This window comes from Pecten maximus, chromosome 9 (assembly GCF_902652985.1).
Source record: "Pecten maximus chromosome 9, xPecMax1.1, whole genome shotgun sequence".
Lineage (NCBI taxonomy): Eukaryota > Metazoa > Mollusca > Bivalvia > Pectinida > Pectinidae > Pecten > Pecten maximus.
The window spans coordinates 16,398,478-16,416,722 of record NC_047023.1 but is presented as its reverse complement, the minus strand read 5'-3'; the positions used below and the strand labels follow the sequence as shown (position 1 = coordinate 16,416,722).

Here is an 18,245-nt window from a genome sequence, read left to right as displayed (position 1 = left end):
CAGATGACAGTGAGAGCATCAGATATCCGTGTGTCCGAGAGAGTCTGTATGTCCTCCATCACAATTGACCGATTCTCTACTGTCTTCAACGACCTCATGGATGAAGTAAGTTATAATCTTTTCATAATAGAAAAAAAATTATTTGGAAAGCAGGAAAATAAAAATGAAAATATATGGAAAACAGGAAAAATAGCTTAGATTACAGTTTTATTCACACAGCTTATCCTCTTGTTTTTAGCGTTAACCCCGGTTATATGAGAATGTAGGGCTAGAATAGTTAGGTCTAACTTAAATGGAGAAAAAAGGAAAAACAGGTTTTTATTATTGTGTTAATTACTTCATTGCTTAAAACTTGATTTTCTGTTAAATGTTGATATCTTACCATTCTAGATTGACCCTGTAACCGTGAAGAATCTCGATAAGAACCTGTTCCTTGGTGAGGAGATCACAGAGGTCTATAGGGAAATCATGAAGACAGTCCCCACAACACATCTCCGTCTGGACGACGTAAGTACATTTGTACCAGGCTTAACTTCAGTTCTAATCTCGGATAATCTCTGCACCTACCATTTCCTATATATAAATTATAATCCATGCTTTTAATTCCTAAATTTTACTTTTACCTATATTTTGATCTTCAAATTACATAAAAAATACAGTGTGAAATGACAAATCGCCAGTAGTTTAATGCAATTTCATAAGATTTTAGTTTTTGCTATTATTGAGGAGAGAATAAAAGAAAAAACTAAGAGAACCATTAAAAAATAATGATACAATTAAGTCATGGCCTATTTCATAATCTTATTTGAAAATTATATTGTTTTTTTCTGTTTCAAACCTTTAACAAAATTTCAATTATGATATGGATTTCAAACTAAAGGTAATTCATTGATTAGCATTATGATATGGAATTAAAACTATATTACAGGATGTATATGTGGTACCAGCTGCGGATTCTGTAAATCTGTCCGGTACAATGGCATCGGCAACTCTCAACAGACGTAAGTCAGAACGTGTGATCAATCCAAAACTGAGGAGCCAAAAACAGCCACCATGGGGAGGCGAAGATCCAAAAACATGGGTCAAGACGTAAGTCTAATTTAAAATGTAATCTTATTTAAATCTAAGTTAAACTTTATATTTCTATTTTAAACTTAAGTTCGAATTAATTTAGAATTTGAGTTAGTCTGCTGATAAAATGATTCAGTCTGAGGTTGAGAATAATATTTTGATTAAAAGTTAATTAAGTCCTTATGATTATTTTAATTTTGGATTATTTGAAATTTTATTAAACATCAGTTCTATAATGTCTTAAATTCATCAACATTCTCTATGTTAAGTTTACCTACAAAAATCTTATTCATGTTAATACATGTATTTTTATTCTAGTCCAAACAACCCACCTAAAAATTTCCTTGGAGAAGATATCTTCCAACCAACAGTAAGTAATTTGAATTTGTTAAAAACATGCATCAATATTTTTTTTTATTTTTTTTTTTTATATTTTTTTTGTGGAAATAGTACAGCTGATTGTTGAAATAATGATTACTACATAGTAGTTGGTTTATATGAAATTGTATTTAAGGTTTGAATTTCAAGTCATATAAAAATTTAATTTCAATATTTTTGCCCATCTTCATTTAAACACATATAAGTTTTTAAATAGATTCTGTAGCTGAAAAGAAAAGAAGGAAGATATGTTTAGTAGTTGATTTTCTGATTTATAATCATATCATGAATGTTTCTGACTTTCAATTACAAATTTCTTTTCATAAATTAAATTAGTCAGAATCTTTGAATTCTGCATCATGGTCATCCTTTTGCTATTATTAACTGACTTTTTGCTATCCACATGTAGAAAATCAGAAGTTTGATAGTGAGAACAGCTAGACTGTTGATAAAGAATATGTTGATAAACTGTTTTTCTCTGTCACCTAACAGTGGCTTAGCAACTTAGTAAGTAAGGACGACGTGTGTAGATCAGACAGTGTAACCATTTGTTGAGCATGACTACTCACCTCGTATATATAATATTATAATTAATGTTGTTTAGATTTAAGTGTTCATATTTTGCAGGTTTAAGTCATTAGAAATTTTGATTCATTAAATTTCATGATCATGGAATGATTGTTGTCAATTCATTTTAAAATTCAAGAAGAGAAGATAACTTCACCCTATGAAATAAAATGCATAAAAATTGCTGCTGCATACAAATGTAGATATTTTAGAGTTAGATTTGTACCTGGTATAACTTTTACAGTTGCAGTACATAATATTTAACATTGTGTGTGATCATTTGTAGAGTTCAGATGTATGTTTTTGTGCATGGAATATTGTATGAAAGTCAGTTTAATATATAAAATGATAATTTGACATTATGAAACTAATTTTGTGTCTGTGAAATTCTGTGCAACATAAGTTTCTAATTAACAGGTATGATAATGAGTTGTGGAAAATGACCTTATTATAACCTAGTTTATATAATTACAACCTAATTTACATAAATGTTTTTAAATTACTGTTTGAAATCTATGTTTGTAATTTTTAAAATATTTCAGAAGTGACACAATAATTAGCATTTAATATGTAAGGGAATGCAAGTGTTGTGATATGTGAATTAACTGAATACAATTTTTTTTAGAAAAGTGTGATTTTGAAATTTCATTTGATATATCTTAAACAAAAAATTAACCTGTTTTTTTTTCAACCATGTCCTTAATGTTTCTAAAAGCAGATAAAAATTATTTGATTTGGTAGAGGACTGTCTAACTAACATTGTATGGGAATTAAATACAATATTTCTTTAATATGATTTTAATAAACTGTATTATGAATATTCATCAATATTATAGTAATGTTTTAAAAAGTATGAAGAATTTTATCTGTAAATATTATGAATATTCATTGAAAATATGTATGAACGCTAATATTCTATGTGGTAACGGGAAGTGTTGAGTACCGGTAATATTAATGGGAAATGGTCTAAAAAATTCATAATTCTCTGAAACTATTTTTTTATTTTGAGTTTGAATTGTATTTGTCATGAAAATATAAAACATTGTCTGTACTGTCAGACATTATGGAATGTGAAGAATAAGAAGAGTTCAATTGTTTTCAGATTTATAATTTTCAAGTTGAATTAACTTGATACACAAGTGAATGTGGTACTGCTCACAAATTGCAAAAAGGCAAGTTACAAATTGCTGATATTATTTCAACACATTGTGTTTTGCATTTATATTTGGATGAAAAATCGTTGCCCTGTTTGCATCATGAAAACAAAATTAACCAAACGTTCGATTTTGCCAAAGACATTTCTTTTATCATATCATACACATTCAATGTTTTATATATACATATTATATATATATTAAAACTTACTTTTAAATATTGAAAATAAAATCTATACAAACAAACACAATAAGATGATTTGTGGGTTGGTTTTATTTAGACTCCAAACATGGAACGTGTTCATGATGCCATGCACAATCCTGGCAAGATGTCACAGATGTTGCAGGGCGATAATATGCCGAAATTTGTAGCAGAAAAGATGGCGCGTACATACGCTTCATGGCTTCAGTGGTGGAAAAGCACTGTGACAAGCGACGATTACATGAAATACCTATCGACCACGGTACAGACTTAGTATAGAGTGTGGTGGTGGACTTGCATGGACTAGATAGCACCTGTTTTTGACTGCTGTGATACTCATTTCAAATTATACCATAAATTTACCATCACAAACAGAAATTCACTCACATCTTCAGGAGGTCCAACTCTTTATTGATGACATAAGCACCAATTGATCATGACAAAATCATGTTCAATGGATATTTTAAGTGATGTTGGTCTGATTCATGATGAAAAATTCTTACAACACTAAAAGAAAAAAAAATTCAGAGTAGATCATGATACAGCAAGCCGAATATAGATGTAGATTTCTGATGTTTTCACAGTTCTATTTCATTTTGTCAATATTGGAGTTGATTTGTAAGATTGTGAACCGATTTCTGTTTGTGACCTGACTAACCTCATTTTTGTTCCAGCTCTTTCCTGTCTTGTTTTTCAGGCGACCTACGTAGTAATATCCCACTAGATAGTAACTAGTGTTGACTAATACAGCTAGTCTTGTAATACAATCAAACCTGTCTCTAAAAATAAACATGAGAGAACAATTTTGTGGTTGCATCTGCAAATTTTTCTTTTCATTGTTATTTTTATAAATTTAATGTGACTGCATAGCCCAGTTTCTTTTAAAAGAAACATCTGTTGGAGATGTCTGGTTATAATTAATCCCATTCATGTCTACTGCAGTTCAATAAAATGCTAACAAGTCATGCAATAGGCTAATCCCAACTGTTAGTCACAGCTCTGTGTTGGCACCCATTGGTTGATCATGGGGAAAATATCTTTTTCAAAAGTCACCCGCTTCAACAGGTTTGGCTGTGTTACATTTAGATATACTAAGTTTAGCTCTACATTAGATGTGTTTTAATATCTCATTACCTTCAGCAAACCCTCATAATTCAGATACTCATAGACATGAAACGAGAAGTTTCATTACCGCAAAGTTGAGCTGAAAGCATTTGAATGAACCAAACCTTTGAAATTTTGACCATTATGGCTTATTTTTTTTTATTTTTTTTTATTTATTTATATATTTTTTTGGTCAATGTTTATCAGATTGAACACATGTATAAATTTGTAACAATGCATGTTTATGTTACAAGAAGTGAAATCAGAGTGAAAGAATGCTGAGGGTTTGTGCTTCATTCTAATAAATAACATTAATAATAGTGTGTGTGTGTTGATCATAATCTGCAATACAGCACTAATCATCTTGCTTTGTGTTTCTTTCTCTCTCTCATTTCTATCATTAGGAACAACTTGTGCCAGGTCTACTCGAGTTTGCTGCTACCCCTACAAACAGCACCACCTCCCATGACAGCCAAAACACCTTATCCTCGGAAAAAATATCAATCCTTAATCTTCCCTTCCTGGAGTTCAAACAATTACAGGAATCTTATCCAATGCATTTAAGCTTATTCTCCCCTATCCCTAGACTGGACAATGTCCAGCAAAAGTCTTCCTTTGAGAGTGACCACCAAGAGATTCTTAAACATGACAGTAACCCGATCGAGTTGTCCCTCAAAACTGACAATCCAGAAATTCTTTGGCCAGATGGCAAGCAAATCAATTCTATCCTCAAACCTGGCAACCAAAACTCTATTAGTGGCTTTTCTAAACATGGCCACAAGAACAGCCAAAGGCTTATGCTACCAAAGCTACAATTGACAAAAAGTGTGCCGTCCTTACTGGCAGCCAAACTCTCCAATATCACCATACAGGTAATTATAGATCTCGGTCTCCATGTTAGTTACAAGTTACGTTGACTGAATAATGTTTCTGATAGCCATTTAACACATTTTTAACAAAATATTTTCATGTAAACAAGTCATTTCACATATTTTTACCAAAATCTTCTTATGTTGACATGAGTATACAGTGAACTCAACTCAATTCAAGTATTTCAACAACTGTTCTAAACTTACATGATGGTGTAGTTAGGTTTTGAATAAAATAACTTCATATAATTTATAAATGAAACCTCTGTATTCTGACATCCTATCTAATCTGACATTGATATATATTCTTGTTGCTTATTAAAAACAAAAACAGCAATGTCTCGTCTAATTTGACATAACGTAATCCCATTTCTAATGATAACTTCAATATATACTGTGTATTACCACATCTTATGAAATCTTGTCAAGGGACCAAATAAGTTTCTGTTGCCCACAGGATGTCAGATTAGGAAGGTTCCACTGTATAAGCATCATGGAGGACTTGGAAAGACCTTCAAAAATAGATCAGTGACAAAGTATACTTGTCAGTTATGTAAATTTATACACAACATACAAGATGTCATAGATAAAATTCAAACATGATTTATTAATTTTAGATTCCTCAGCAACATGAATGACAACCTTAATTTTGGCTCTTCTTGGGGGCCACTCACCATTTGTATACATTTACTAAAATATAACCATAACTTCATATTAAAAACACATGATCCAATCAATTAATTTTGATATACCTGTAAAGGTAATTATTATCTGAATGGGGAAAAGGAAATCCCTGGAATTCTAATGGCTTTCCATTGACTAGAGAGGAAGAGAAATTGATAAGTTAGAGTCATTAAGAGATAAAATAATGGTGTTTTAGTTTGTTCCTATTTCTGTTATAGTAATTTTCCCTTTGTAAGTTTACTAACATCTTCTAATGTCTTTATATTAATGTATTCTGCATGCTTCAACACTATAACATATTGTAATTATTTCCATCACTGATAATATCTGTATTTGAAATTGGATGCATGAACTGTTTAATGATAAAAATAGAAACATTTGTTAAATGTATGAAACCCAGCCATAAAATGTTTGTTTTTGGTGACTAAAGAAAACTGGATAAACATTTTTAGGTCATCAGACCCAAAGGGTCAGGATGACCTATAGTCATCGTGTTTCGTCCGTCATCGTGTTTCGTCCGTCATCGTGCGCGGTGCGCAAACTTTTCACATTTCAAACTTCAAAGTTCCATCAGTGGCATTGAGCTGAAACTTGCCTGAAATGATCCTGGGATGGTCCTGGGATGGCCCTGGGATGGTCCTGAAATGGTCCTGGGATGGTCCTGGGATGGCCCTGGGATGGTCCTGGGATGGCCCTGGGATGGTCCTGAAATGGTCCTGGGATGGTCCTGGGATGGTCCTGGGATGGCCCTGGATGGTCCTGGGATGGCCCTGGGATGGTCCTGAAATGGTCCTGGGATGGTCCTGGGATGGTTCTGAAATGATCCTGGGATTGTCCTGGGATGGTCCTGAAATGATCCTGGGATGGTCCTGGGATGGTCCTGGGATGGTCCTGAAATGATCCTGGGACGGTCCTGGCCAAGTGTTGTTATTTTTCCTGAATAACACCTATTTCAAACTTTCAAACTGTTATTTTCCGGGTTGATCCAAATTCCAAGATGGCCACCATGGCCAACAGTGTCACTATACCTGCTACAGAGAATGCATACTACAATAGTATAAGGGTGTTTAATTTTGAGTCAGATGACCGTTAAGGCCCTTGGGCCTCTTGTTTCATGTTCCTATAATAGGGTTATAATATCTAAGACTACATTTGATATAGGAAGTCCGTATGGCTATATTACAGTCAGTTTAGGATGTCCGTATGGCTGTTACAGCCAGTTTTATCCCACCCCATATTTCACTCTTGTTTAGTTACCTGATAGTTCACATGTATGATGTGTGGCCTGACCTTACAACTTGTGTATGATTATTGTTTGATATTATGTCACTGAAAGCTACCCTTATGCTATTTTAGTTTTAGTTTTGAGAAATAGTCACACATTTATGTTAAAAAGCAATGTATGGTTGTCTTCAGAGAAACGTCAGGAAAAATCCTTCTCCATTTAATCTGAGTGAATGGATTTCTATGTAAAATCATTTTAACTACATGTATTTCATCATGAGGAAACCAAATTTATTACATATGGGGCCAAACATTACAAAACCATAGTCTTCTGAAGTACCAGACTAACAAGATTTCACTCTGTTGAATTAATTAATTGTTTCATTTTCCGATATCATTTTATATTTTATGATATCATTGTTGAAATCTCTTTATGACATCATCAGTTTTGAATGCTTTAACTATTTTTCTTTTTTCTCCACTTTTCAGGACAATGTAAGGTTCTCCAGTATATATTAATGTTTTTGTCACTGACAACCTGACGTATTAGGAGTAACTGTACTGTGTCATGTGTCAACTACATTTAAATTTACTGACAAGCTTACATGCTTTCTCATTTATTAAAGCAGTGATATGGGCAGGGATTAATCTAAACTTAACGTCCACTAAACAGATCTATTACCAATTGAAACTGACCCGACTAGAAAGATTATTTAAAGAAAATGCTGAATTTGCCAAAAAGTCGTTGGTGTGTACCATAGAAAAGAAAAATACATTGCCAAATTTAGCATAATACAATGTACACATTTTTTATAGATTATTTTGATGGATTAATGCACACAGGAAACAGTTGGCCTTTTTTGTAATGTGTCATAAATACTGTACGACATGCATGTATTTACCTGCTGTAATGACTTAAATATACAATGTCACTCAAATGTCTTTTTATTGAAAAACATGTGATCCCCGTCAAAATTTTCCTGACATAATGAAATAAATTACAGGGTTTTTACTAATTCGAAAATTCTTTTAAAAATAAAAAGTTTATTGGTAACCTTGTAATCCAACTCATATTTCAGTGTCAGAAATTATCAAAAACAATAAATATTGTTCAACTATTTAATGTAATATAATATTATTAGTCCCTTAGCGGTGATAGTTTTATCATTTCTATTTCATCTGTTACTTATTCAATATGCCCTGAGTGTGCTTAAATAAGATCATGATAACATATGTTTTAGGTAACACACTGATCAATCACAGACATTCTTTTCTTTGTGTAACAGAGTTTGAGAGTAGAATTTTAATGTCAACTGTCCAATTTTCTGTATAGTGAAATTTAAATATAGTATCAATTGTAAATAATATTGGCAGTATTTTAACAACTTAGTGGCGTTTGAAAACCCTGTTCTTGGTTGACGGTAATTGTTCATGGTTTTGTCCGGTAGTGGGAGGTATTTGTGCAATGGTGCTAACCTCATAATCCAACCAACATTTCAGAAAATATCCAGAAGGCAAGGAATCTAAATTTGCTTAATGTAGAAACCAAACTTTTTTTTTTTACCGAGTGTATTTAAAATTTTGTGGTTAAGCAAAAACATTTGAACCAAATAAGATATACTTTTCAAGGAAATTAAAGACATATGGACTATGAATTCTCTGTATTAATGTTATTTTAAAGGCTAGCACCTGTCTGAAATGTTTTGGAGACATTTGCCTGGGTTTTGTGTCATCATGTCTTTGGTGAATTCTAGTTCTTAAAAAACTGTCACATTTAGACAAAATCATAACTGAAGTTTAAAAAAAAATCTTCATCATTGTGGTTTCCCATGATTAATCTGGAACAATTGTCTCAGAAACAATGATAAAATTCAGTAATAAAAACATGTCAGGATTAATGAGCTACATTTCATTCTGAATTATTCGTGTAAAATCATCATACAATAGTATTGGAAGGTCACTGTTATCCTCCAATAGTCATTACAAGGTCAAGGTCAAAATTGAGTCTTCATCTAAGGTGAAGGTCATCATCCAGTATTCGTTGCAAGGTCAATGCCATCATCATCCAGTATTCCTTGTAAGGTCAAGGTTATCATTCAAAAGTCATGAGGTCAAGGTCATCATCATCAAATATTCATTACAAAGTCAGAGTAATCCTCCATTAGTCATTGGAAGGTCAAGGTCATCATTATTTACTTCAAGTTAGAAATGAAGGGTAAGGGACAACTTATACTAGACACACGATACAGGGTATATATATATAGTCCTTGTGTCAAAGTTCAATTTGTCTATCATATGTTACATACAAACTTCACTCACTAAGCAAGGTTATTGTGACCTACTTTTGTTATATATGCATGTTGAGTTTACTTTGAAGTTCATCATTATCATTTCTGATCATAATTAGTTTTATGAATGTTTCCAAATCAACTGTTGTATAATTATTGACATGAAAACAAAATGCTTGTTTTACTATTTTACATGTAAGATCCATATATTTTGCAGTATGTATAAACTAATTGAATTCCTTATTTTGAAATTACAATAGTAGTAAATGATAAGATTTAAAACAAAATGTAATCGTTTGACAGTAATTTTGTAACTTTCTTATGATCACATTGGTGTGTCATATTTTAATAATAAGACATTGTACATCTGTGATGAAATTTGATGTAGTACAAAATATCCTATTTAAAGTTTAAGATAAATTTGTTGATTTTGTAAAACAAATGTAGAAAAACTCTGTGATTTTAAATGAAATTGTTCAGATATTCTAAAGTTTAATTTTAAAGCAAACATTGTTTTAGGAAAATGACTATCTTGGTGCAACCTTCCACTTCTTTGATTCGGATGATGAAGATGATGAAGATGAAGAGTCAGCAGGTCCACCAATATCGATGTACACACATTCAATTCCACAGCCAAGTCACATGACCCTTTCTGGTGCCCTCAAGCCTCCCAAGCCACACTCTAGCAAAGTTTCAGAAATGAGGTAGGAATTATTTTCTTTTAATTTATAATTTATTTCAGATTTTTCTAAATTAAATGTTTTGATTTTTGCTTCAATGATAAGATAAATGCATGTTCCACTGAAAGTATTTGAATTAAGAAACACTTACAAACACTGACTGTGATTTGAGAAACATGTATGTCTTCTATATAACTAAGATATCAGTTTGTCTTCAAATTAAAAAAAAAAAAAAATTATGATGTAAATACATCATTGTCTTTTGTTTCCTTCCAACAAAAGACAAAATCTATTCATTTCCTGAAGAGACTAGGTATAATAACTTACCCTAAACCTTCACAGTTTTTACTTTTGTGTATTGCAAAGAAATTGCTAGGTTTGTGTAAATTGAAATTGCTAGGTTTGTGTAAATTGAAATTGCTATGTTTGTGTATATTGATATGGAATTCAGTTCAGGGCTGGTTGGAGGTTTGGAAGATAATGAAGAGCAGTATTTTAGGAATTAAACAAAAATGGTTTTAGAAAAATCACTTTGTTCCATATTTTGTTAATTGTACCAATTTAATAAAGAAATTATCATAACTTTTCACATAAATGCAAACTCATGTTTAGTGCAAACATTTTTTGAGTTTTTTCAACTTGCACTTCCTGGTAGCTGAATACTTCAGCATAAGACAATAAAAATATATAGTTTATCAAAGATTGATTTCAACCTTTAATTGAAATCTTCAGGTCAGATTTGACAAATTTGATTGACAGGTTGTAATAATATATATTTGAATTGATGTTTACAATTTTTTCCCAAAAATAATATTAACAGCATGTTGTGGTTTATTTCTTTTTCTAGAATAACGTCTTGTTTATAATCTTCATATATCAGAAATAAAACTTAAATCATTAGAATTTGTTTAGACCGATCATGGGCTAAGAACTTCATCATGTAATTACCTTACAGGAAACGCCATAAGGGTGAAGTGTAAGTACGGGTAGCGGTTTCTCTCGCCTAGATCGAATGCTAATCAGATGCGTCATTGTGTCATCTTCATGTTTTTCATCTTTGTCCATCATTGCTATGTAGTCTGCACATTTATGAGTAAATCCAGTAGTTTATGGCTTGGTAGCTTGGGTTTTTAGTGGATTTTTTGAGAATATTACTACTGCAATATATTGACATTCAATATTTTTATAATCTTCATGTAGAACACTTGTTGTTAGAATTAGAATAGTGAAATAGTGTATGTAGCTGAGTAGTGATGAAACAATCATACAATATGTCCATAATTCGTTTTATGCGCCATTGGGTTCATTCAAATAAGCTTCAAACAAAAACACATCCATGGGTAAAAATGTATTCAAAAATACATGTACTAAACATATTTTTGTGAATAACTACCTTGGCTGAAGTCATTTGGAACGAAAGTTGCCAACTTGGAAAATCTATATAATTGGAGAAGGGAGACAACTCTGTTCATCTTCGAGGCATCAAGGTGCTATGCTTGTTAATTTTCCTAGAAGCTTCAGGATAAAGAAATGTTGTGAATTATAGTGTCAGGCTTGGAACCTATGTACTTAACATATATGCATGCAATGTTCTGCAGTGACCTCTAACATATGTTGAAGGTCAGTTTGAAAATTGCAGTGGTTGATATTTTTTTAGTAAACTTATACTCATGTGTTTTGGCATGCTTGTCTTTGAATTATTGTTTCTAGGACTGTGTAGTTATAGAAGATAACACTTGATCTTACGACTAAATGAAGAATTTCATCCTCTATTAGATAAATCAATGTTATGGACAACCACCACCTATAATAAGCTTTAGTTTGACTTGTCAAATCTCACAATACATGTATTAAGTTATTGTAGATATATAATGCTTTCCTCTTATGTCATGTGTTAGGATGGTTAATTTCAACTCTTCAAGATTATCTCCAAAATTTTCTTTTCTTTCATATTTCTGTCAACAAATAATTTTACCCCCTACTTAAATCATGATTTTTATGAATTATGTTTTATAATCTTATCTGTTCCTATTATGATAGCTTACATCAATTCTAGATCAATCTAAATCAAAATGTGGGTTAGGGAAACATATTAGCTTAAGGTCATGATAAATCATGCTTAGTTTCAAAGATATTGGTTGAAAAATGTAGGAGATCTCCGGACAAACAAAAGTTTACACTGGATGGATAACCATCATACCGGAATAATCATGTCAGTTTTTGATGAGCATGCATATAAAAATGGCATTGCAATTTCAAACTTGGTAAAGTACATGATACCATGTAAATAATGATATAACTCAGGAATTTCCGAAATATATTTGAGTATAAATATATAACATAACATCAGACATATATTTTGTTCTTCAATTAGATCTGAGTTAATCCAAAACAGACTGAACCTTCAGACTCAAAAACAAAATACATTTCCACCTTGATTTTCTTTTTGTAATTTGTTGACAGTGCATGTAAAATGTTTTTTAATTACTGGTACCTTGTATATCTAAAGAAGTAAGTTGTTATAAAACTGTCAATTTGTTCATTTTTGTAAAAAATATATGATGATATAGACTTAATGGTGCTTCACACAGATAATTCTGTATTCTCAGAAAGCTGAGTTTGTGAACAGAAAAAAATAATATACTGGTATGATTGTCATTTATTCACTAGGTTATTTGTGGTCACTTTTTTAACAGAGAGCGAGAGAAAAAGTTGAATGAATTGAAGGAGGTGAAGAATAAGTACGAGGAAGGAATGTGGAACGTCAACACCATTCTGATGGGAGGCTTGGGAAAGGACCCTGCAGTTATTGAAGGTAAATGATACAATACAAATTGATTTAGTCTAGAAACAGAATCTGATGCTTGATATTACATCCATGGCATATAAAGTCAATTTTTCAACTTTTTATTCTGAAAAACACGGGACCATTTAGTTCACTTCAACATACTTAAATAGTACTATACAAATTATAGTTTGTGATTTATTTTCAAATTTTGATATAACCTTATAATGACCAGGTGATCTTTTCTATAAAGATGTCACCCATTGCCAGTACACCCCACCTTGCTGTGCTACCACACAGATTTATATATCAACTATTACTTCTTTTTTACAACAGATGACGATGATGCTTCCTCCAAGAGGCAGAAGTCGGCAGACACTACAAAGTCAGCCAAGACCTTTACAGGAACGTGCTGCAGCCCGCCACTCGGCACGTCTACAGGAAAAGTCTTCCACTAGGTAAAATTATTGTTAAAAAATTCTGTTAATTTTTGTCAATCTATCAATCTATATGACAACTTATATCTATATATAACTTTATAAATCTACGTATATAACAGTTTTGTTTTGAAGACATGAATTGTTATAACTTGTGCATATGTATACTTAATAGTGTGTCCCTACTTTAATCCAGAATGGAGAAGTAATGGACATGTGTTCTTGTGGTTCATACAATCTTGTAGATTTCTATTTGAAACTATGTGACACAACAATGTAGATGTCTTATACATTTGCCCAATATTTACTAACTATTTTGTTTTCTTTTGATATTAAACTTATCATTTATGCTACTGAGTTGTTTGTATATTTTCCTGGTTTTTGACAAATTGTTGATTATCTTTGACAGAGATTTTATACAGTCCAGGCAGTCTAGACAGTCTAAGGTGACGTCGGTTACCGGCACAATGAGTAAGATGGACACAGAGCGGTCAGAAGAGGTACGTGGGTCTTTTAACATTGTTTTTGCATGAAAAGAGGAAATGGTCAGAAGAGGTACAACTGTAGATGTATCAAAGAACCTTTTTATGTATGAAAATAAAACCTACAATTTCTTACCACATCCTTTAAATTTGTAATTATCTGATGGTCTATTGATATTTTTGGAGTCGTCGTAATTCTATATCACCATGAGAGGATGTCAAACTGGTCCTGTCATTTTGATTTGCATGTAATTCTTTATCAGTTCCATTTCTTAGAGCCATCTCTTGATGACAATAGGGGTTGATAGGATGTTAAACAAACCATTTCTTCGAAATTTGAATTGTCAAATTTTACCTGTTCACTCAATTCCAAACTAAATTAGGGGATTGTGTGGGTGGCAGTAGGGCGAGTACCATATTTAACTTTACTGGTGGGATAACTGGCTGTAGAGTGAGTACTGTATTTAATTTTACTGAAGGGATAGCTGGCTGTAGAGTGAGTACCATATTTAACTTTACTGGTGGGATAACTGGCTGTAGAGTGAGTACTGTATTTAATTTTACTGAAGGGATAGCTGGCTGTAGAGTGAGTACCATATTTAACTTTACTGATGGGATAGCTGGCTGTAGAGTGAGTACTGTATTTAATTTTACTGATGGGATAGATGGCTGTAGAGTGAGTACCATATTTAACTTTACTGATGGGATAGCTGGCTGTAGAGTGAGTACCATATTTAACTTTACTGATGGGATGGGTGGCTGTAGAGTGAGTACTGTATTTAACTTTACTGATGGGATAGCTGGCTGTAGAGTGAGTACTGTATTTAACTTTACTGATGGGATAGCTGGCTGTAGAGTGAGTACCATATTTAACTTTACTGATGGGATGGCTGGCTGTAGAGTGAGTACTGTATTTAACTTTACTGATGGGATAGCTGGCTGTAGAGTGAGTACTGTATTTAATTTTATTGATGGGATAGCTGGCTGTAGAGTGAGTACTGTATTTAACTTTACTGATGGGATAACTGGCTGTAGAGTGAGTACTGTATTTAACTTTACTGATGGGATAGCTGGCTGTAGAGTGAGTACTGTATTTAACTTTACTGATGGGATAGCTGGCTGTAGAGTGAATACCATATTTAACTTTACTGATGGGATAGCTGGCTGTAGAGTGAGTACTGTATTTAACTTTACTGATGGGATGGGTGATCATGGGGCGAGTACCATATTCAACTTTGCTGTGTGTTTGATTAAGTTTAATGAGGCAGGTAGCTGAGCAACAGGTAGATAAAGGGAGATGGGTAGCCTTTAGCTTACATTTATTATTCGGATAACATATAATAAAATACTTTGATAAGCAACTTTGAGAGCATTTTTAAATACATGTAATTATAAATATTTTTTGTTATCAAATGAAAGTTTTGAACATGTGCATACTTACAATTTTGTTTTGAAATTGAACTGTTTTTGCAAATACATGTACTAGTCGAGTTTTGTGATAAACTGATGTAAGCTTACTTAGTTTTTTGTACTGTCTACAGAGTGTGGGAGCTGATGTACCACTGACACCACAGGATCGACTGGAAAAGGTTTGGAAATCCCTGGAAATGCCAGATTCCCACAGGCTGGACATGGCTATTAAGTACAGCTGCAACGAGTTTTACTCACGTCTGTTTGAGGTACATACTATATCTATCTTAATTAAAAAAGTAATAAATCCTTTAAATTGTCTTGGACATATTTCCAACTAGAAAAAGCTTTCCAATGATTCTTTATTTTTTTGTACATGTACAGAATTCAAAGACTAATGCAATGTGTTAAACTGTTATTATTTGAGTGATAAGATATTCATCTGGTAATAAGCTCTTCCATGTTCTGTTACAATTCAGTAAAAATACAATAAATGCTATGTCATCGTCCTACAATAAGTGTTCAGTTTTTGTCAGATTACAGGATACAGGTAGTTGAAGAAGATTTTCTCACCCAAGGTTCTCAGCTTTCTCAAACCAATATGATTAAAAAAAATGTTAATTAGCTCCTATTCATAAACTCATTCTGAGATCATTTCAAATATCAATGTAATTTTTGTCTGGTGTAAACAGGTGATTGACCGATGGGAGAAGGTGACAGAGTTTATATTGAAGCGAGAAGATTTATTGGCTAAACTGGAAAAGTTTGAACGTAATGCCTCAGATCCTAACAGATTCTTTGAGAAAGGTGAGTATGTAATATTGTAAATATAAAGTGTACTTCAATTCACCATTTTGATGCAAAGGCCTTTTGGGCATCAAACTGTCGAAGGTGGTGGTTAAACTAGGTTTATGTAAATATGTTCTTTGACTGTGATGTCATCTTTTGTGTTTTGATAACGGGTAGATTGCCTTGAAAATTGTCCGTACTGTCGATATGACTTACTAAAAATAAAAACTGAAAATAATATGCATCCTGCTGACATCTGTTTGTTGGAATCCATTACTACACGTATATTGGGCCATACCATTACCGTTACCGTTACTTACTAGACCATATATTTGTATGTGTGTATAGTTCATGTGTTCATGTATGGGGCCGAGGTGGCCGAGTGGTTAAGGTGTACCGACACTTTATCACTAGCCCTCCACCACTGGGTTGCGAGTTCGAAACCTACGTGGGGCAGTTGCCAGGTACTGACCGTAGGCCATTGGTTTTTCTCCGGGTACTCCGGCTTTCCTCCACCTCCAAAACCTGGCACGTCCTTAAATGACCCTGGCTGTTAATAGGATGTTAAACAAAAACAAACCAAATCATGTGAAAATGAATGTTACCATTGTGTCCAAATAGCTGAAGAGCTTACAAGAAAATAAAAGAATTTACCTGGTCGTTAAAGTTAATGAGTGAAGTTGAAATGATATTTGATCTTTGTAAATACATGAATTATATCAGTAGTTTGTAATTAACCGATTGACAAAACTATATTCAAATTAATATACAATTGTACATGTATTCCATTGTTAACTTTTAATGCTTTTTCATCCACACAGGTAACAAGGGCAGCTCAGTAAAACGACTGCAGGAGGCCAAACAGAGAAGTTTTTATTATAAGGCAAGTCCGATTTTATATAAATCCAAAATTATCTATTTAATGAATCAAATCAATGTTCTGTCCATATTTAAAAGAGCGTCTAATTTGTCATAAGATGTATCATGGGAATCTCTCATTGATGAGTGAATTAACGAGTCGTGTTTTAGGCATTGATCTTTATGGCATTTATTGTCATTATAAATGACACAGCTTTGTCGTCAAACATTCTGAAGGTTAGCAAAGCATGGTTTGTTTGCCTAAAAAACTGAAGCATTCATAACGATTATATATGCCAAGGGCAGATCAAGAGAGATCAATGGTTAGATCTAAATACTACACCTTTTACTGCCTTAAAACAGTATATACTTATTCTGATTAAATTGCAAAATGTTACTCATCATCAAAAGTGAAATATATGGATAGCCATTTTGAAAGTGTCCCTGTTATAATGATGGCTATGATTTCTGTCAGACCAGTACACTGAGTACAGTATGGTGTGACAACTCGTGTCTGGTTGTGTTTTGTACACATGTATATAAGTAATGCCAGGTGTAAATACTTTGTCTATTAACTTATGTAATACATGTAGTTATAAAATCAACATCCCAGAACAAGTGTACTGGGTAACTGACAGAACATTCGTGACCTGTCGGGGTTTTAATGAGCCCACATAATTACAGGTTTCTCACAGATTGTGACAAACTAGCTGTAAGCCTAGGTGTAAAACATTCATCACCATCAGAAACATATCTCACTGTGGACTAGTACACAAAAGTACAAACCCACTTAGTCTTGTGTTGACTTGTCAACCCAGACAATCTTACCTCCATGTCAATTCATAAATGTCATAAAATTTGGGTCACAAGTGTGTTTTGATACCTCATCAGTTTCTGCAGATACAGCTAAGGCACTAAATAACCCAGATCAATTTTCATCAATTTTTTTTACTGTTTAAACTTTTAATTTTTTTTCTTTCTTATTTTGTCTCAATACTAATTATAATGCTTTCATTCACAGAGAATTGACTATTATGACCGTGAGATTAAAATTGAAATAGATTACATGACGCAACACTTTCAAGATATTATCACATACAAGGTAAGATATAGTATAGATATCAGCACTGATATAACTTAATAGATGCTCTTTGATTCCTTTGCATAACATAAAATTCTGTTGGACTTGTCGAAGTAAAAAAAAAAAAAAAACTATTAAAAGACAATTTACAAAATGTACAGTAAAAGGATTCAGAAACAAGT

At 32.6% G+C, this 18,245-nt stretch overlaps 1 protein-coding gene across 1 annotated transcript in view; it reads left to right on the top strand.

Moving 5' to 3' along the window:
* The window catches only part of LOC117333901 (coiled-coil domain-containing protein 87-like), a 31,636-nt gene that overhangs the window by 10,125 nt on the left and 3,266 nt on the right, over positions 1 to 18,245 (top strand). The window contains 16 exon segments of the mRNA XM_033893319.1: positions 4 to 105; positions 391 to 507; positions 929 to 1,089; positions 1,390 to 1,441; positions 3,452 to 3,634; positions 4,881 to 5,348; positions 10,061 to 10,245; positions 11,177 to 11,197; positions 12,918 to 13,040; positions 13,341 to 13,404; positions 13,406 to 13,464; positions 13,853 to 13,943; positions 15,467 to 15,604; positions 16,028 to 16,142; positions 16,946 to 17,007; positions 18,004 to 18,084. Coding sequence (XP_033749210.1) covers positions 4 to 105; positions 391 to 507; positions 929 to 1,089; positions 1,390 to 1,441; positions 3,452 to 3,634; positions 4,881 to 5,348; positions 10,061 to 10,245; positions 11,177 to 11,197; positions 12,918 to 13,040; positions 13,341 to 13,404; positions 13,406 to 13,464; positions 13,853 to 13,943; positions 15,467 to 15,604; positions 16,028 to 16,142; positions 16,946 to 17,007; positions 18,004 to 18,084 — 2,022 coding nt within the window.